The sequence below is a fragment of the Filicampus tigris genome, chromosome 1, assembly GCF_054856515.1.
Source record: "Filicampus tigris isolate MCC_2025a chromosome 1, RoL_Ftig_1.0, whole genome shotgun sequence".
Classification (NCBI taxonomy): domain Eukaryota; kingdom Metazoa; phylum Chordata; class Actinopteri; order Syngnathiformes; family Syngnathidae; genus Filicampus; species Filicampus tigris.
In genome coordinates, this window is record NC_141217.1 from 18,420,455 (window position 1) to 18,440,001 (window position 19,547).

At 41.6% G+C, this 19,547-nt stretch overlaps 2 protein-coding genes across 7 annotated transcripts; one reads left to right on the plus strand and one right to left on the minus strand.

Annotated features, from left to right (window-relative positions):
* Nucleotides 1–2,506: 2,506 nt before the first annotated feature.
* On the minus strand, nt 2,507–9,812 carry LOC147153090 (kinesin-like protein KIF3B). 3 transcript variants are annotated; one of them, XM_086023997.1, is made up of 9 exons: nt 9,469–9,812; nt 7,566–9,052; nt 6,743–6,844; nt 6,387–6,509; nt 6,138–6,256; nt 5,824–5,940; nt 4,772–4,877; nt 3,912–4,117; nt 2,507–3,778 (listed from the first exon to the last, which is right to left on the minus strand). In XM_086023997.1, exons 2-9 carry the CDS (start codon nt 8,955–8,957, stop codon nt 3,673–3,675), a joined length of 2,271 nt encoding a protein of 756 aa, XP_085880123.1. In that variant the 5' UTR covers nt 8,958–9,052; nt 9,469–9,812; the 3' UTR covers nt 2,507–3,672. The 3 variants fall into 3 exon arrangements, 2 of the variants coding, with proteins under 2 accessions (XP_085880123.1, XP_085880113.1); XM_086023987.1 differs by having other exon boundaries at nt 7,566–9,055; XR_015085749.1 differs by lacking the exon at nt 4,772–4,877 and having other exon boundaries at nt 7,566–9,055.
* Nucleotides 7,469–19,505, plus strand: LOC147153091 (kinesin-like protein KIF3B). 4 transcript variants are annotated; one of them, XM_086023967.1, is made up of 9 exons: nt 7,469–7,613; nt 12,506–14,007; nt 14,350–14,451; nt 15,128–15,250; nt 16,661–16,779; nt 17,006–17,122; nt 17,195–17,300; nt 17,500–17,705; nt 17,802–19,505. In XM_086023967.1, the coding sequence occupies exons 2-9, from the start codon at nt 12,610–12,612 to the stop codon at nt 17,905–17,907; spliced, it is 2,277 nt and encodes a 758-aa protein (XP_085880093.1). In that variant the 5' UTR covers nt 7,469–7,613; nt 12,506–12,609; the 3' UTR covers nt 17,908–19,505. The 4 variants fall into 4 exon arrangements, with proteins under 4 accessions (XP_085880093.1, XP_085880086.1, XP_085880077.1 ...); XM_086023960.1 differs by lacking the exon at nt 7,469–7,613 and adding an exon at nt 11,529–11,822; XM_086023951.1 differs by lacking the exon at nt 7,469–7,613 and adding an exon at nt 11,530–11,883.
* Nucleotides 19,506–19,547: the final 42 nt, after the last annotated feature.

A 19,547-nucleotide genomic window follows, 5' to 3' on the forward strand; every position in this document is an offset into this window, starting at 1 on the left:
GTACAAAATTGTCGGTACCCCTCTGCTAATGAAAGAAAAAAAACACAGTGGTCACAGAAATAGCTTAATCCGACAAAAGGGAACAATAAATAAATATTTTGTGAAAATTAGCCAATGAAAGTCAAACTGCTTTTGATTTGTGGTTCAACTCATAATTACTTACAAAAACAAACTCATGAAACAGACCTGGACAAAAATGATGGTGTCTTTAACGTAATATTTTGTTGCACCACCTTTTCAGGCAATCACTGCAATCAAACGTTTTTTCAAGTTTGAAGGGGGCTTTCTCCAGCCAGATGGCATGTTTCAGCTCCTGGCACAGATGTTCAATAGGATTTAGATCAGGGCTCATAGAAGGCCACTTCAGAATTGTCCAATGTTTTTGCTCTTAGCTGCATGTTTTGGGTCATTATCCTGTTGCAAGACCCATAACCTGTGACCGAGACCAAGCTTTCTGAAACTGGGCAGCACATTTGATTGTTTTGAGATTTCAGTGTACAACGCACAGATTCAAAACACTGTGCCAGATGAAGCAAAACAGACCCACAACATAAAGCCTCCTCCATGTTTCACAGTAGGGACAGTGTTCTTTTCGTTCGATGCTTCATTTTTGCATCTGTGAATACAGAGCTGATGTGACTTGCCAAAAAGTTCTCGTTTTGTCTCATGTCTCCTTAGGACATTCTTCCAAAAGCTTTATGGCTTGTCAACATGCATTTGGCAAATTCCAGTCTCGCTTTTTTTATGATTTATTTTCAACAGTGGTGTCCTCCTTGTCAACTCCCATGAGGTCCACTTTGGCTCAAACAAAAGCGGATGGTGCGATGTGACGATGTACCTTGACGTCAGAATTCACCTTTCATTATTGTATTTTTTTTAATGTTTTTTGAACCACAATTCAAAAGCAATGTCTGATTATCAATGGTTAATTTCCACTAAATTTTTTATTTATTCTGACTTTTGTCAGATTGAAGTTATTTCGGTGTCAAATTTTTCTTTCATTAAAAAAGGGGGTACCAACAATTTTGTCCACCTGTTTATCTGTACGTATAACAAGGATTGTATTTGCTTTTTCCTTATGATTTGAGTTGGAATCTGTATTTCTTTGTTTACATCATAAGTAAATAGTGAGGACAATGGTTAAAAGTAGCAAAAATAGTTCAGACAAAAACTTGTGCATGCATGAATATAACCTTTTGAAGAGGACTGCTTTGCGCTGTCAAATATGTGATGGGGAAAAAAAGGGAGGGAAAAAAGGGACGGAAAAATAGTCTTCACAAACACCCTCTTTTATTGACTCCTAGACATTTTTCTAAAATGCAGAGAGCAACACCCAAATGTCCTTTTCCCTATCCTCAGAGATGGTCCCTCCTTAAGGGAGACAATACTGCATATAAAACATCCTGTCTGACAAAGAACACAAAATATCACAAAAGTCACATAAAATTATTTTGGAGTGCTCACACAAATTGGTTCCGATTGGTTGGAGGTTACACATGTTGAAGTGATTCAATCTCAAGGATGAAATGGCTGTAAAGCATTTGGGGTCTCAAGAATTCTCAACCACAATCCACAGATGTTTGAAATCCCTTTCGCTGATTTCATCACAGGCCAACATGTATTGATGCTGACATGCAGAGGATCAGACCCGGCAAGTTGGAACTATTCAGGGAAAGTAATTGTGACGTATTTGTACATCAGGGGTACAAATTAAAATGAAGATTTGTTGCTAAATTGTCTAATGTACAAATCCAAGTATTACATATCTGTGTGAGTATATTCTCATGGATGGTTGTGGTTTGTACCTCGAAAACTTCTCTCCATGCTTATTCTTTACAGTAATATAAAATAAACGCATGAACACTAGATGGCGATGTAAGGCCAGGATTTTCAAACGTCCTAGTTCATGTCTCAATGGAAAAGTTGTCTGTGACACAACTCTGCCCCCGTGTGACAAAGAACGAGCTGTGGTAAATTGGTGAAATGAGAAACACAAAGCTTTAAGCGTATTTAGTACACATAAAAAAACATATTAAAAAAAAAAAATCACACAAATCTTCCCAAGCAGTACACAGTCAGTGAAATTAAAAAGCAATGTAATTCCACATAAATAAAAAAAACTATCATCTAAAAATCACAAACAATGTTTAATAAGGTAATAAACTAAATATTGTGCAGGTGGATGGAAAATAAAAGAACTCATGAAAACATAGTACAGCACTCAAATGCGATCACATTGTATGTGTCCCATTATTCATGCATATAAAAGTCATGCTTAAAAGGGAAGCCAACCCAAACTTTTTCTTTAAGAATATGTTCTATGCAAGCCCACTAGTTGAAACAAGGCAATCCGATAAATATTGCGTTTGTGGAATAAGCAAAGCTGGGCACTTGACCCTTTTTTGCCGGTCCGGCCGCGACCCTCCACCCTTGACCTGGGTAACCTTCCGGCCGCGACCCCCCGGCCTTATTCATAAAAATGATCACCCCCCCCGCCCCGTTCCGCCCTCCGGCCCAAAAAAAAAACCTAGTGTCCGTGATTGACGCTGCCGTGGGAGGGATGCTAACGGCAGAGGCTTTTTAAGGATCATTAGCTGGCTAATTTACTATTCCAACCCGCTGTGGACACGCTTCAAAATGCGCCACTAGTACTTTACTACTTACCCAACTGTGTGTGATTACTTCCATTGCGAGCCCCGGGGTTGGTTTTGTCGTACTGTATAATTATTTGGGTCCAACAGACGGCCAGAAGTCGCATTCAACAAGTTATTTATTTTCTACACTTCCCTTCGTTCACGGCCTTCAAAATAAAAGCATGCCAGCAAACCACTATACCATGCAGGTTTGCTACGGCGTATTTCCGGAAGTAGGGAAGACGAGACAGAAGAAGTGTATGAACTCCACCTTGATGTGCCAGCGTCATCCTTGAGTGCTGCGCGTAGCTTGACTATACTCGTGGACACAAGCTGTTTTGAAACAGTTAAGTTCCAAGTTGGGGGGCGTCGCTTCAAAAAGACAGCGACAACAATGGACATCGTCCCTGCTACAACCACAAATAGACCGAGATGACTAGGCTATGCATTTAATTTTATTGCCAAACGAGTTTGCTTTTGCAGCAGCAACGAGCTGCATCCTCTCTCTCCCCCTCTCATGTGACATAATGGACCGATCAGAGCAGCAACAATTCCTGACGGGTGCGTGGCATGCATTGCAGACCCGTCGGCAACAGCACAATGCGTCGGTCACGTGAATCAATGAGGCAGTTGTCGCTCTCGCCGTTGCGGGAGTAGAAAGAAGCCTAAAAAGAAGCCTTTCACTGAGTAGGCTGAGATTAAATTTGGCCGCCTCGCGACCACGTCAAACGCATGAGGGCCGATTAGTGGGCCGGACTAAAATCCACTTCCGGCCATGCTTAGTCCATCTATTTTTTAAAAATTTGTCACACAACGCCCGCCCCGCCCCAAAAATGGACTGCCCAGCTGAGCAGTTGTGATGCAATTTTCAGTTGACAGAAATGACAAAATGGCATTTCAACCAGTGGGCCTGCTGGGAGCATATTATTGAAAAAAATATGTTTGGGTTGATTTTCCCTTTTAACATTACAGTTTATTCTGCTGGCTCATATTTCAGCGATAAAATGTACACGAGAAGCATTGTGGGCAGATTGCACCTTCACTTGGGAACCAGCCCACGGGCTTGTGGGTAAATTGGAGATGTAAGATTGTGAGGGCTGCAAGAAGCAGTGCGAGTGTTCGACTGCTTGCTTGTTCTTGACCGACTGAAGGACAAGAGGAATGAAAAAAAAAAAAAATGAATTAACTCACATGACCAAGCCAGACCAGTAGGTACTTTTCCCAAATGAGCATATTTGAATAAAATGGCATAAAGGTGAGTGTGTTTCTCTGACCTACCCAGACTTTGTTTTCCTGATGCTTCCACTTGCACTGTTGACTGGTGAAAGGCTACTATTAAATCCTGACGCATCCACCTCAACATCCTCCTCATCCTTAAGCGCATCCTTCAGAGCTGCCACCACCTTTGGAGCGATTACTGGCTGCTGATAGTTTTTGGTAGTACGAGACGGGAGATCCATTTCGAGCAACAGGATGTTTTCAGCCTGACAGAATTGACAAAGACAAAGCAGGGACATGATGTGCAAATTATAAAGAGTAAAATATTCAACTCATCAAGAGGACACAAATGCAGAGTGTGAAAATGTCAAGAAGTCTTGCTGACAAAGAGAAATCTTAACAATTTCTTCTAAAGACAATTTTTATATTTGAGGTCAATCATTTGAAAATGGCTGGCAGCAGAGCATTTACAAGAGACATACTGTACATATACTGTACTTACTTGACCTTAGCTACCCTGACCCCGCGGGTCTGCTATCACTTGTAACATTGTCACCTTAATAACTAGAGTTGGCAGAGTACTGTACCGAACATGAACATAAAGGAATTTGAACATTCTCCTCAGTCAGTCACAATGGCTGTCTTGCATTAGATTTTCAAAACAGTGATGGTCATCTCTTAGGAGACTCATTACAAAACACTTGAAGAACAAACAGCTTTTCATGCTTTTGCAGTAATGTTAAAACAGTGAATAGGGATCACTTTGTTCAGTTCAATCTAAAAATTAAAGGTTGACAGTTTGAAAGTTACTACTTCAAATGTCAAAATGTGCAGTTTCATTTTCATTGCCATTTAGTTTGAGGTGAGTTTCATGTGTAAAAAAACTGAGAGAGAGCATTGGGAGATTGAAATGCAGTTACTTTGTATCGCATGTCAAGGCTGAGCATCATGGCCATACGAGCATGGTGACTGAGAGGTCTTCTGAATCCGACGGCAGACTGAGGCCTGTTCATCATCCGAGGATCACTGAACACAAATGTGTATGAAGCTATAAACTAAACAGTAGATTCACCATTGTAGATAAAGTGGAGACTGTGTATTGCATCATGGATGAAATGTGCTGTTCTAGTTGTTTAAAGGGAAATTCAATCCAAGCATGTTTTTTTCAAGAATATGTTCCCAGCAGGCCCACTAGTTGAAACACAGCATTCTGATTAATATTGTGTTCGTGGAATATGAGTTAACAGCAAAATCCACCCCTTTTTAGCCATCTCAGGGGGCAGCCATTTTGTCACGGCTGACCTGTTTTCTAAAGCTGAGCTGTGATTGTTCGTTACCTGAGTCCTGGGTAGTTGTGATGTCATTTTCAGTCGACAGAAGTGACAAAATGGCCGCGCCCAGCAAAGGCTACAAACGGGTGGATTAACTCTTATTCCCAGAGCTGGGCAGTCCGTCCCTGGGTCGGACCGGTCGGACCCTTTGGCCCCGCCGGATGGCCATTTTTGGGTCGGGGTGGTGGTGTGTGACAGTGTGACAAGTGACAAAATGGCCGTCCGCAGGGATGGCTAAAAACGGATTGATTAAAACTCTTATTCCACAAACGCAATATTTATCAGAATGCCTTGTTTCAACTAGTGGGCTTGCATAGAACATATTCTTGAAAAAAATGTTTCAGTTGACCCCCTCTTTAACTGCAATATAATATTAAATGTGCTGAGCAGTCAGAGTGAAAACTAGAATGTGCAATGAAGTTGATCAAATGTAAGGAAAAAAAATATTTAATTCAGGTCCCTTCAACGCATTTGTCCACCTCAGCCTAGAGAGAAAAGCACATCCCTCCAGCTGTTGAATTATTTCAATGAAAATCCCAAGCGAGCGAGTTTGCTTCCTGATCAACAAGCAAAGCAATCATTTGTATACGACTAAATGACTAATGGACGATTAAGTGTGAGACAACTCATATTGAACTTACTGCTCAATACGTGTGTTGGGCCTCATCTTCCAGTATTCATCCTCTTCGTCAAAATAAGCTCTGTTGACTATTTTGTTCTTGTCTTCCAAAGGAATAAAATTATCAATCATTTGCGACCTGCAAGGAAAAACAATCGGGACCATAAGAAATCCGGCGGGGGGGTCTGAGGGGGTTTACACTGCAACATCGTCATGCTTCATGTAACATCATGCATGTACACGGAATGTAATATGATCACAATAATGAGTTTCTGGGTTACACTGCCAAGAAGCAACTTGACATCAGATACAGGGACAAAGTAGAGGTCAAAATACTTGAGTTTTAGATCCCTGGTAAGTTCATTCTGGGTCTGTTCCAGCTGCTGCCGTGCACTGATGTGAGCCTCCTGGATGTCGTGGATTTCTGCCTTCACAGCCTCCAGTTTGGCAAACAACTGAAGGGCAAAGAAGAAAGCAGGATTGTGAAAAATTCCACGTCTTTCAGAAACAAGCAAGTCATTTTGAAGTCTGGCCTGGCATCATGCTAACACAGAAGTAGCACCTTAGCGATGATTCGGCATTCACCTTTTTCACTTTCTTGGTTTTAATGTCAACTTCCTGCTGCAAAGAAGTGTAGGTCTCCTTTAGCTCCAGATTCTCCTCGTCTCGACTCTCCATCTGTTGTCGCATCTCTCGCTCTTTCCATTTCTGGAAACACAATCGGGTTGTGTTGTTACCTCAGGCTCAACGAGTCGTGTTCACGGGATAAACAAATAAGCCAGTGAGTATTTTTGCAACAGTATGCATGCAATGCACTAGTTATCCGCTGATAAAAGACGCTCCGGTACATTTCAAGCCAAAACCTCTGAACCGGGATGATGCGGCGTAGGAAGAATAACTGCTGAAACTTCAACTTGTAAATGCAAAGTATTCATTGGCACCTGTTCATCAATTTCTTGTCTTTTCAACTCCAGCATCCTCTGCTGCTCGTTTGTATGATCCACAATGTTCTTCCCCCCAACGAGGAGTTTACTCTCCATTGTCTGCAGGACAAAAAGGTGCTTTACTTACATAGCGGTTTAAGGGTGTTCAATACATTAAAAGTGGTCGATTTTCATGTAGAGATTTACATGTGAACGATTTTTATAATTGAGGGGTGGAGAGGTCGGGATGTTTCTTGCATGTTGCTATGGATAAGAGGTGTGTTTTTGTGTGTGTGTGTGTTTTTTTTTTGCTTGATACAGGTAGAGAGAAGGCAGGGTGCAGATATTTCTGTTGACCCCAAGTTTTTACCATCCTTTTGAACAACACTGCATCTTTGTTTTGATTTATTTTACAGCCGGAAGTATAGTTCAATGAAGAGTCAAATAAACACCAACAAACTGCAGTAATGGCTTCAGGCTTCCATCTTGGATTCAGTGTGTCAGACAGAACCCTGCTTTTCCAATGTCAGTGACTAATTGAGTTTTCTGAGAGTCACGCAATATTGTCAACAGAAATATCTGCACCCTGCGCTCACTCCCTGTACCAAGCAAACAAAAACATTTCCAGGTAGACACAGGTGGTATGAATTAGGCAATCACTCCACCCCAGTGACACACCTGAAAACACTTAGCTCCGCCCACACACAAAGACACACCTCTTATCCATAGTAACATGCAAGAAACATCCCTGCCTCTACAAGGGGAATTAAGAATAAAGTATGACTTTCTGACGCAGTCAACAGAAACGCCATGACAATAATAGTAGCGGGCCAACATTTACCTTAATTTTGGTTGCAAGCAGCTCTCCCTCCTTCTGCTCCCTTTTCAGGTCAGCCATTTTCTTCTCCTTCTCTTGAAGGAGTTGAACTTTCTCCTCAGCCACTAGGCTGTGGTCCTCCATGATAGCTTTCCTCTCTCTCTCCAGCATCTCTTGCTGTTCCTTCCAATAATCCCCTTTGTTGTCCTCATCCTCCTCATCATCTGCATTCTCCTCTTCTTGTTCCTCGCCATTGCTGCAATCGCCAGCACTCCTGTGTTGCTTCCTGTTTTTCTTTCCTGTACGCTTCTCCAGCTGTGCCTTCAGTCTCGCAATCTCTTCCTGAAACTTCCTGAGTTGGGCGTCTTTGGGGTCCTCGTTGATGCATGGTGTATTCTTGATATTCTTCGCTCTGCTGGAGTAGTGCAGTGTTGTTAAAGTCTCTTCCACGTTGTAAGATGCCGGGCCAATGTTAGCGACCATGACGGTGCGAGCGTTGCCTCCAAGAGAGTCCTGCAAAAGGCGGGTCAATTTGGAATCTCTGTAAGGGATGTGGCTGCTTTTGCCATCGACAAGAGCTGATATGACGTTCCCTAAAGCAGAAAGCGACAGGTTGATTTTCGTAGCTTCTTTCAGCCTCTCGCCCTGAGCCCCAGTTTTCGTCTGCCTTTCACTACCGGCTAAATCCACCAGATTGAGTTTGCCAACTCGGATGTGGTTCTCCCCATCTAGCCCCAGTTCACTGCATTCTACAGTGATTACAAAGATGGCATGAGAACGGGAGCTGTGTTCATTCATGTTGGTGGAGCCCACAGAGCGATTCTGATTGCCCACATTCATGACATTTTCAATCTCCTCTCTACTCCTGGTGACAAATGACGACAGATTTTTTACATAAACACCCGTGTCCGGCCTCTCTCTCAGCTCAAGTTGCCGTGATTGGTCCTTGGAGAGTAAATCTCTGATCTCCTCTTGATAAATCTCCAGATATGATGCTCGCACAAGGTACTGCTGATTCTGAGATCTTGAAATGTGAGTGAAGATTTGGTCAAATGAGTTGGGGATAACTCCTCTCCTTTCTGGATCATTTCTTGTACCCTCCATGGTGTATGTCTTCCCCGTGCCTGTTTGTCCATATGCAAAGATGGTTCCATTAAATCCTTGTAGAACTGAATCTACAAGGGGCCTAAAAGTTTCATCATACAAATCTAGTTGCTTTGACTTCCAGTTGTAGACCGAATCAAAGGTAAACACTTTTGAGGACTTGGAAGATGAAGATTCTCGAGGGTTCCTGACTATAATTTGTCCCAATTTGACATCAACTGAGACCACACTCTCAAATGTGGCTGCCCTTTCTTTGTCATTCATAGGACGACAACGCACCACTACTTTTATAGACTCCGTGTTACTGGACATTTTGAATGGAGAGGATGGTCAAGACGTGCAGGTTAGCAAGCTGTATCATATGCCCTTCTAGTGAAATCTCATCATCTGAAAGCACAGGTCAGAGCCTGCTGAAGAAACAAAAGCAAAACGGTCATATGTTGGCAACAGTCAAGCCCCCCCGCCCCCCCAAAAAAAACAGCAAAGATGAACCTGTTGCTACCACGATCAAGAAATTGCTTACTGTGTCTGTGTGTCATGAAAATATTATTTTTTTTGCAAAGACATGAATGCCTTCTTTTAACTGTGATGATTGATTGTTTTCAATGGAGGGACCGCAACATTTACTCTGTGGTTTTACAACTTGCTGGGACCAAATGCACTACATTGCCTCTTTACATAGCTCTAGAGTACATCCATATGCTCCCTGGAAAAATTAAGGCCTAACCATACTTTTTGGGAAAGAATTTTGTCAGTAGATTGCAAGGTGTCACATAGCCTACACATGCACGCTCTCACACGTAACACAAGAGTTGAAACTTACCTGAACATGGAGGCAAACGTGCACTGTTTTAGTTTATGTATGCGTGTCATGGTTGATTATTGTCACGAAATTTGAGAAGTCGCCAGCAATAAACCTTCCCAAAAATATTTAGGTTGTACTCAATGCACCACGTGACCCCCCGAGCTATTTGGTCACTCATTTGACGAAACCAGTCAACCGTGCCAAATGTTACCGCGGGCGTTTCTGACGTTTGTCTTTCTTTCTAACGAAACGTCATAACATCAGCGTTTGCTTATATTACTATAGCGACGCGGACAGAAGTGTTCGACAAGATACTGCGATAAATGGGCATTCAAAAACAGATGATTCACTAATCACTTCCGGTTCGAATCCCGAACCACCCGGGCCGAACGTAAACACGCAACTATAAACACGCAACTATAAACACAGTATGCCCTCAATATATACGACAGTATATTTGAAAGGTAACGGCGAGGAAAACGAAAGGTGAAATACAGTTTGGAAAATTATGATTAAATAATAGGAATTCTATATCAGGTCCACCAAACATTTTGAAAGTGATCTTGGTACAGATTAAGGCAAAGAGCCACCAATTTATTAGTACACTTGTGAAATTACAACATATTGGGGCCCATTGACCAATGGGGACAAAATAAGGACTGTTTAAAGATTTGCAAAATAATGGACACGATTTTAGTTAAAAGGTGTATTTTTAAAATTGCATGAAAAACATTTTTTTATTATTATATTATTATGGCTTGCGTGGATTGTGTGGAAGGTACATCACAATAACATTTTCTGCATCCTGATTCTGGATAAGATAAAATATATTTATACATAAAGAAGCATTTATGTATTACTGGCATAATTATTACTGCTGATGTGGTTGTGTTCATTTATCACAGGGAGTATAGGCAGTACTTGCCAGAAATCTCTGTTTTGAGGTTTTGAGGGATCTCTATTTCTAGGTAATGTCACTGCTGTGTCATACTTCATCAACTTGATGATGATGGCCTTCACTGTGTTTTATGGTATTTAATGCCTTGGATTTTTTTTTTTACGTTTTGCATCGCTGATGATTTTGAATAACGATAACCATTTGATGCTGTGTAAACTCTCTGAAAAGCATGGTATGGTTTGTGCTGTGAGATGTGACCATAACAATGTCAGGAAAGCCTACTAACACATACACTTTACTTGGCGTTACGCAGAGCCACTTGAAATGGTGGAAGGTGTGTGTGTTGATTCCCACTAAACTTGGTTTTGAATGTGATTGGTTATTTCTGAATACAGCCAAACCCCAAGTTACAATAGGGTGTGCACACTTATGCAAACACATTGTATCAGTTGTTTTCATTACCTCTCGCCTCACAGTTCAGAGGTCGTGGGTTCGATCCCGGCCCCGGCCTCCCTGTGTGGAGTTTGCATGTCCTCCCCGTGCCTGTGTGGGTTTTCTCCGGGTACTCCGGTTTCCTCCCACTTTCCTAAAACATGCATGGTAAGTTGATTGGACTCTCTAAATTGGCCCTAGGTGTGATTGTGAGTGCGGATGTAGACTTTTTATATCTACTGAAATTGGCGACAGGGACTTTCTGGTTGTCACATGAGGTCCATACTAGGATTTTTCTTGAATTCGCACAACAGGAAAATGGATGAGGCGGCACGGATAAGCGGTATCGATAATGGATGGATGGATGGAAAATGGATGGATAGATGACTGAATGGATGGAAAAGTACAAACTGTAAATCCATGGCTCTGCGATCGATTGCTTTCCCTCAATCTCTTGAAGAATGCATGTACTGTACGTCATGTTCCGGAGTAGTAAACGTAATTATCAGGGAATAAATTATACTTTAAATACAAGTAATGTGTTTATATGGTTTATATCAATACACTATACATTTAACATCCTGTTTGTCAATTCAAATTTGGTTTTGTAATTTAACTTTAGCTTTTCGAATATATATTTGATCTAAAATGGAGTATATATATCGCGTTGTTCGGTAAATAAGGGCATTAACTAATCAATCCTAGGGTTCGAATTCCTTGTGTTATGTTTTGCTAAAAGTAGACAAACCAGCTGATAGTCATCTGCCGAGACACGGTTGCCAGATAACGTTGTAAAAGACTGTTTAAGAATCGTTTTCATAATTTACAACCTATTAACATTAACAATGTATTTGAAAATAATTAAAAGCACATTATAATCCGATTTACATTTTTATTTTTATTTTGAAGGCAGACAGTCACTTAAATTCTGAAGCTACCTTTCACGTTCACTCAGTTGGGGGATGTAGCTGCAGGATCTGGCAACTAAGACCCAGACTATTGTGGCGATGAGCCAGTAGCTAACTCAGTCGGATTAGCTAATGTACGGAGCTGTATTTTTTAATTATTATTCTTAACGATTTTTCTAAGTAACTAGGGCAAGGGTATGTATTCTACGTAGAGGACCTAAGCGCTTTACTTTTGTATTTGTTTGGTGACATGCTGAATGTATCCGAACACTCGTACTGATCTTAGGCAGCCAGGCAAAAGCTGTGATAAGACTTGTAGCCTTGGTTACCTGTGTGTTTGCTGATGCTTGGTCGAATTTGTCGTCTCATTGTGGGTTGTAGTTTATTTTAGCTCGTGTCTGGTCGTCGATCCAGTACGTTGAGGAATTATTATTAACTTTGATAAGATGCCGTATAGGTAGATACGATCCAGTCGGGTGCCGTGCTCTCTCAATGCCAAAAACTGAATTTTCAACATCAACGAATTAATGAAGATAGCAAGTTGATGCTGTTTAATGGGCCAGTTTTAGTTAGGTGTATAATATGTGTTAAGGCTCCCTTATATCAGCGCTTTGTTAGAATGCTGCTGTCACCCGATTCACGTTTATCAAAGTCGTTGCTTACAGTATTGCTGTGGTTTTGCAGCACTAGGAATATGTTTCTTTCCATTGCAGTAGTACTCTTATAACGACGAACTTCATTGATGACTAATATGCCAACACAAACACATCTTGCTTGATTGTCTGTCATTAACATCTGTTGTTGTTTTTGTCAACAGGTTCTGATGTGGATGCTTCTGTTGGTAGGATTTCGCAGACGTCCCGTTTGAAAGTCGTAGGGAGCTGTGCTTCAAGCTGAGTGTGTAATCCTCTGGTCCACATCATGTCCAAAAGCAAGAGTTCCGAGTCGGTGAAAGTAGTGGTCCGCTGTCGTCCTATGAATGAGAAAGAATTGGCAGCCACATTTGAGTGTGTGGTGTCTGTTGATGTCAAATTTGGACAAATTATTGTCAGGAACCCTAGGGAAGCTTCTGCTGGCGAACTCCCCAAAGTTTTCACATTTGATTCGGTCTATGACTGCAATTCAAAGCAACTAGATTTGTATGATGAAACCTTTAGGCCCCTTGTAGATTCAGTTCTACAAGGATTTAATGGAACCATCTTCGCATATGGACAAACTGGCACAGGGAAAACATACACCATGGAGGGTGTAAGAAATGACCCAGAAAGGAGAGGAGTTATCCCCAACTCATTTGACCACATCTTCACTCATATTTCAAGATCTCAGAATCAGCAGTACCTGGTGCGAGCATCATATCTGGAGATTTATCAAGAGGAGATCAGAGATTTACTCTCCAAGGACCAATCACGACGTTTGGAGTTGAGAGAGAGGCCGGACACTGGCGTTTATGTAAAGGACCTGTCATCGTTTGTCACCAAGAGTGTGCGGGAAATTGAAAATGTCATGAATGTGGGCAATCAGAATCGCTCAGTGGGCTCCACCAACATGAATGAACACAGCTCCCGTTCTCATGCCATTTTTGTAATAACTGTAGAATGCAGTGAATTGGGCCTGGATGGGGAGAACCACATCCGAGTTGGCAAACTCAATCTGGTGGATTTAGCCGGTAGTGAAAGGCAGACGAAAACTGGGGCTCAGGGGGAGAGGCTGAAAGAAGCCACGAAAATCAACCTGTCGCTTTCTGCTTTAGGGAATGTCATATCCGCTCTCGTGGATGGCAGGAGCAGCCACATCCCTTACAGGGATTCCAAACTGACCCGCCTTTTACAGGACTCTCTTGGAGGCAACGCTCGCACCGTCATGGTCGCTAACATTGGCCCGGCATCTTACAACGTGGAAGAGACGTTAACAACACTACGCTACTCAAACAGAGCAAAGAACATTAAGAATAAGCCCCGTGTCAATGAGGACCCCAAGGATGCTTTGCTCAGGAAGTTTCAGGAAGAGATTGCGAGACTGAAGGCGCAACTGGAGAAGCGCACAGGAAAGAAAAACAAGAGGAGGCAAAAGAGAAGGGGCGATTGTAGCAGCGGTGATGGTCGCGACGAAGAGAGCGACGGTGATGATGAAGTGGAGGAAAAAAAGGGCGATTATTGGAGAGAGCAGCAGGAGAAGCTGGAGGGAGAGAGGAAAGCCATCATGGAGGATCACAGCCTGGTGGCTGAGGAGAAAGCTCAACTCCTGAGGGAGAAGCAGAAGAAAATGGAAGACCTAAAGACAGAGCAGGAAGCAGGAGACATGTTGGCAGCCAAAGTCAGGGTAAGCGGCAGTCTATGGTGAACTCATTAAGACCATTCCCTGGCGTAGCAGAACTCATTCAAACTATTCCCTGGCGTAGTGTGGACATACTTGCTCATGCTATAAATGAGAATATTGTGTCCAAACATTCGGCTGGTAATGTTTAGAAGGAAAGCGCTCCTATACGGGGACTATCAGAGTTAAATATTCCTCAACTATTCCAGAATGTTGACTTGATGAAATGGTTGCTAAATCTAGCTGAGTGCGTTTATGTTTTGGTCAAATGCCAAAAAGTTACGTATTTCCTGCTGAAGAGTTGCAGTTGATTTAATGTTTTTTTTTTTGTCTTTCTACCGCTTCCAGGCAATGGAAAGTAAACTTTTAGTTGGGGGGAAGAACATTGTGGATCATACCAATGAGCAGCAGAAGATGCTGGAGCTGAGAAGGCAGGAAATTGCCGAACAGGTATTTAACAAAATGTTGACCTTCTTAAGCTGCTTACACCAAGGATCATGTAAGGTTTGCTTACTCATTCACTCTATCGTGGCCTACTACCTCAACTACATGCTAAGGTGCGGTACACTGACGCTTTTATTTTTGTTCTACCTTTAATGCAAATTATGTCTATTTGCAAAGTTTACATAATGAAAGAGAGACTTGTTTAAATTTGTAGGTGTTTACTCGCAACTAAAGTTTGATCGTCATGTGAAGAGGTTATGGACAACTGTCGAATCTAATTCGAACTGGTTCTGCTTGATTGGACAATACGCACCACTTGGGGCAGCACTACATTTCATGCATGCCATTAAATTCCAGCCATTTATTATACTATGTTACTTTTCCGAGCTAAGCTAACCAGACAAGACTGACACCTATTCGGTAATAAAAAAAAAAAAGCCGCAAAAAGTTCTGCATCAGAAACCCACTAGATGGCAACACTGGCTCAAAATGAAGAAATATAATCTGCTCACTTTTGACAATTTTGCACGGCTGTCATTTCTCAAATGTATTTTTTAGATCTTGGAATGCAGTAAGCAACAACTGTAGAATAGCAAGATGCTGAAAAACATGAACATGAACACGTATTTTAAAAATGACAGGTATAGCTCAGTCTGCGTTATTGACGTTTTTGTGTTTCTAGAAACGTCGAGAGCGAGAGATGCAACAGCAAATGGAGTGTCGAGATGAGGAGACTCTAGAGTTGAAGGAGACCTACACTTCTTTGCAGCAGGAAGTCGACATTAAAACCAAGAAACTGAAAAAGGTAGCAACCGCTGTTTTGGCTCCGAGATGCATTCCATTCTTGTATGGTATTCAGACGGAAGACCACGCCATTATACCATTAACTTAATGTGGGAAGTGTGACAAAAAAAACAAAAAAACAACAAGACTGGCAGCCACCCTCAGCTGCTTACGTCAGTCTTGTGTAACTTCTCGCCCTATTTCTATTGTGCTAGCATAATATTGTTCACTTTTCTCACCCTGTGCTTCTTTTTCTGGCTTTTGTGTAAGCACACGATTGTCATGCTTTGCCACAAACCAAACAAAACCAACTAAGAAAAAATCGATTTGAAATTATTGTTAAACTTCTCCAAGAGGTTTAATAGAGAAGAAGCGAGTGACCCGCAGTCTGAAGGTTTGGCGATCATGCAGATGGGCAGCAACTTGAGGATCAGGAGTTTGAGACTGTTGGCTGGACCCAAATTAAGCAGGAATTTTAAATGGATCATTTGATTGAAAAGAAGTACAATGTTAGAGAAGTGAACATTATCGCCTAATAATGGTGAGAGCTTGCGCAACAGCGTGTGCTAGAAAAGCTGAAGGTGAGAAACAATTTCACCTTTCAATACGACATGGGTGAGTACACCCCCTTTTGAAAAGTGAAAGAGAAAAAGTCTCATAATGTTGATGGTCATACTGGCCTGTGATGCTTGTAAATTTGAGTTTTAAGATCGAAAATAGAGCCGAACGATATACAATTAAACAAAGATTAGAAAAATGATATTTTTACTTGTGCATATTGACAAATCTCACTTAGACACAAAGGTCCTCATTTGTGTGAGTATTTGGTAGTGTTGTATGCTGTTGAAACGATGATTTCTTTCTGGAAAGTTTTCTTGCAAATCCATCGGGTGTGCTCATTTATGTTGAGCACTCATCCAAGTAGAAAAGTATGGCTTAGCTTAAAGGACATTTTTTTGGGAACATAAAGTTATACTTGCTTTTCGTTGGACAGTGTTGATGAAAATATACTATGTTGTAAACAATTGCTGCAACCATTCATATGAAGAAAGAAAACCCCACAATGGTAATTCTAACTGAAATTATTAAGATGAAAGTGTTGAGACTTCCACAATACTTCTGGGAGCACGTGCTTGTCATTGGACAGTCGAGAAGGAAACTGGAGCTTTTGGGCCAATCACATCAGTTCTCTGTTGGGACACAAAAATGAAGCATTACACAAATCTCAAAAGACTAAATTTAATTCTCAGCTGTAGGGATTGGTCCTCCAATAGGAGAATGACCACAATTCCAAAGCTATTAGCTTTTATTAGCATTACTTTAGTCGGTTTTAAATTATCTCTGCTCAAGTTCAATCGATTGCTCCCGAGACTGTTTGTTTTATTCCAGTTCAGCAGTTGAACTTTCCTCTGTTTCTCTGCTTGCTTTCTAGTTGTTTGCCAAACTGCAGGCGGTGAAGGCAGAAATCCACGACATCCAGGAAGCGCACATCAATGAGCGCCAGGAGCTGGAACAGACGCAGAATGAGCTCACTCGAGACCTTAAACTCAAGTGCGGAGTCTAGACATTACACCACTGAGTCAAAGTGAAAGGATGGCATGCTGTTTTGTGTCACCGTGTAATGTTCATTTCGTTAATGATAAACCTGACATAATAACCAATACTTGTGCGGGAAAACTTTGATGTGATCTCAGCTGACCTTTTTTGCTTTGGTCTTTTCACCATCCCACGTGACGTCTGCTATCTCATTGTCTTGGTCTAATCTTTTGTCTTTTAGGCATCTTATCATTGAGAATTTCATTCCATTAGAAGAAAAGAACAAAATAGTCAACAGGGCTTTCTTTGATGATGAGGATGAATACTGGAAGATGAGGCCTATCACACATATCGAGGAGTGAGTTGCCCAATCCTTACTTTCTTATTTCCATCATATTTCCAAATTAATAGCCTGTTCCGTTGTATTCAGTGACCATCAGATGATGAGCAGGCCTCAGTCTGCAATTGGGTTCCGACGGCCTCTCAGTAATCATGCCCGCATGGCCATGAAGGATAGTCCTGACGTGAGATACAAAGTAAGCTGTAACTCTCCGTTCATTCAAATGAGAATTTATGGGAGATGTTTTTGAGACTTGTAATGAGATTAGCAAGAATCCAAAACGTAACCAAACAATCCTTTTGCATTTGACGCAGTATTTAGTTTCTCAAATTGTGCATGCATCAAATCATAGTTTGCACAAAACATGCACCCAGTTTGTCTTTTGTCACATCCAGGCTGAGAACATCCTTTTGCTTGGCATGGATATGCCATCTCGGACCACCAAAGATTATCAGCGGCCAGTTATTGCCCCAAAGGTGGCAGCGGCTCTGGAGGATGCTCTGAAGAATGAGGACGATCTTCAGGTTGATGCCTCTGGATTTAATAGTAGCTTTGCACCTCTCGCCAGCGCCAGTGGAAGCCTCAGGAAAGCAAAGTCTGGGTAAGTTATGCACACACTCATTTTTACGGCGCTTCATTCAAATATTTTCACGATGAGAAGTAACGAATTGAATCGTCACGGCTTCTTGTCATTCAGTCGACCAAGAACCGGCAAGCAATCAAACACTTGGACCTCTTCATTCAGTGTTCACAATCCTGCATCCCCAATTTACCCACAATCCCGTGGGCTGGTGCCCAAATGAAAGCTGCAATCGGCCAAACCTCTCCTGTGTACCTTCCCGATCTGGAGCACTAATTGGAGCTGCGAGAAGAATGCTTTTTATTCTGCCCAAGGCAACACTATTGTGGAATCTGCATAAGGCTAAAGAAAATGGAAGCATTAATGCTGCTTTGTAGGAAAAAAATGGCATTAGTCGTAACCACTATTTGCTTTTCATCTTTTGACTACCGTATATTTATGGTATTTAACACGGCGTGCAACATTCTACTGAACTTGGCCAACAACGTTCTTAATGTAAAGAAAAACATACGCCGATTAGTCACAAGATTTGATGCACCCTACCTAATATTGCATTAAAGACAGCTCTGGCGCGGACGCCGCCATCCCTGTCCAGCACATTCCACAGATCGATGAATTGAGATGAGGCAAAGTCAACACTTTCAACTAGTTGTGTTCCGCAAAACAAACTTAGCAATGCGCTCTGGGTGACATTTGTCCTGCTGAAAGAGCCCACTGGCATCAGTCAGGCAACACGGTCTGCATGAAGGTGGTCTCTATGCAAGTGAGGATTGTCAAAGTGAAAGCATAGAGGTCGCCGTTACGACCAAGTACAACATTGTTCAAACTGACCAAATAGGTACCCAGCCATTCACATGATGTAAAATGCACTTTTGACAGTGGACACACTAACTGGTCTACAGCTACACAGCAATCTGTGATGTGCGTTAGCATGAACATGTTCGAGCACTTTTTGTGGGATCTGTCGACGCAGAATTCTAGCTTTTTGTCTTCCCGCGCACATTAATGAGGCTCAAAGCTTATCACTCTGTTGATGTTTCACTAGTTGACCTACTTCAGATCACTTTAGTAGGTAAAGCCGTGCACGGCGTGCAGATGAACAGTTTAGCTGCTGTTCTAACCCGGCCGCGTCCATTTTCCTGCTTTCATCGGCTTTGCGGAAAAATGTTCACTCGCTGCCTAACGTCTCACCCACCGAGAGGTGCCATTGTAATGAGATTAACATTCACTTTACCTGTCTGAGGTTTTATGCTACGGCTGTTTTTGGGGGTACATTCATTTGATCTTTTAAGATGTTTTTACAAAATATGAATATTATTCGTCAGGTTTCACAATTTAAAAGTAGCTTTTCCAGCTGGATGGCATGTAATTAAAGTTTGACAGGGGGTGTAGCAAAGCGAAAACAAACACTAGTGAGATAAACCTTTATAACCATTTTGTTTTTGCTTGGCAGAAGCAATAAATTGTGGAGACTGCTGTTCCCTGTTAAGTTAAGCATTTCCCCTCCTTAATATTGCTCCAGACATTCCAACAGAGGTGGTAAGAGTACTCTATGATGTGGAACTGTAATCTAGAGATTGTCATGTAGTTGATGTATTAACATGAGGAGGACGTAATCATTTTGAGGTTAACTTGCTGCAAGTCTTCACTTGTCACTTTACTAATACTGTATACAAAAATTGCCTGATGACTTTTTTTTTTTGTATTTGTTCAAAAATGTTGGCGATTAAAATGAAATCATAAAAATAAATAGTAAACACATTGTCTTTGTAATTTGAATGCAGTACTACCAATGCTTTCAATAAATGTATTTAAATTATGCTTATTGTGTAGAATTCTCTCAAATGTCAGAGTAATCAATTT

Bases quoted from the DNA above. Each gene is read 5' to 3' on its own strand.
- LOC147153090 (XM_086023997.1), bottom strand. From the start codon at position 8,957: ATGTCCAGTAACACGGAGTCTATAAAAGTAGTGGTGCGTTGTCGTCCT. The intron at 6,845-7,565 runs GTAAATGTTGGC...TTTGTCCTGCAG, and splicing joins TGCTTGCAACCAAAATTAAG to ACAATGGAGAGTAAACTCCT. The intron at 6,510-6,742 runs GTGCCAATGAAT...TTGTGTTTCCAG, and splicing joins GACAAGAAATTGATGAACAG to AAATGGAAAGAGCGAGAGAT.
- LOC147153091 (XM_086023967.1), top strand. From the start codon at position 12,610: ATGTCCAAAAGCAAGAGTTCCGAGTCGGTGAAAGTAGTGGTCCGCTGT. The intron at 14,008-14,349 runs GTAAGCGGCAGT...TACCGCTTCCAG, and splicing joins TGTTGGCAGCCAAAGTCAGG to GCAATGGAAAGTAAACTTTT. The intron at 14,452-15,127 runs GTATTTAACAAA...TTGTGTTTCTAG, and splicing joins GGCAGGAAATTGCCGAACAG to AAACGTCGAGAGCGAGAGAT.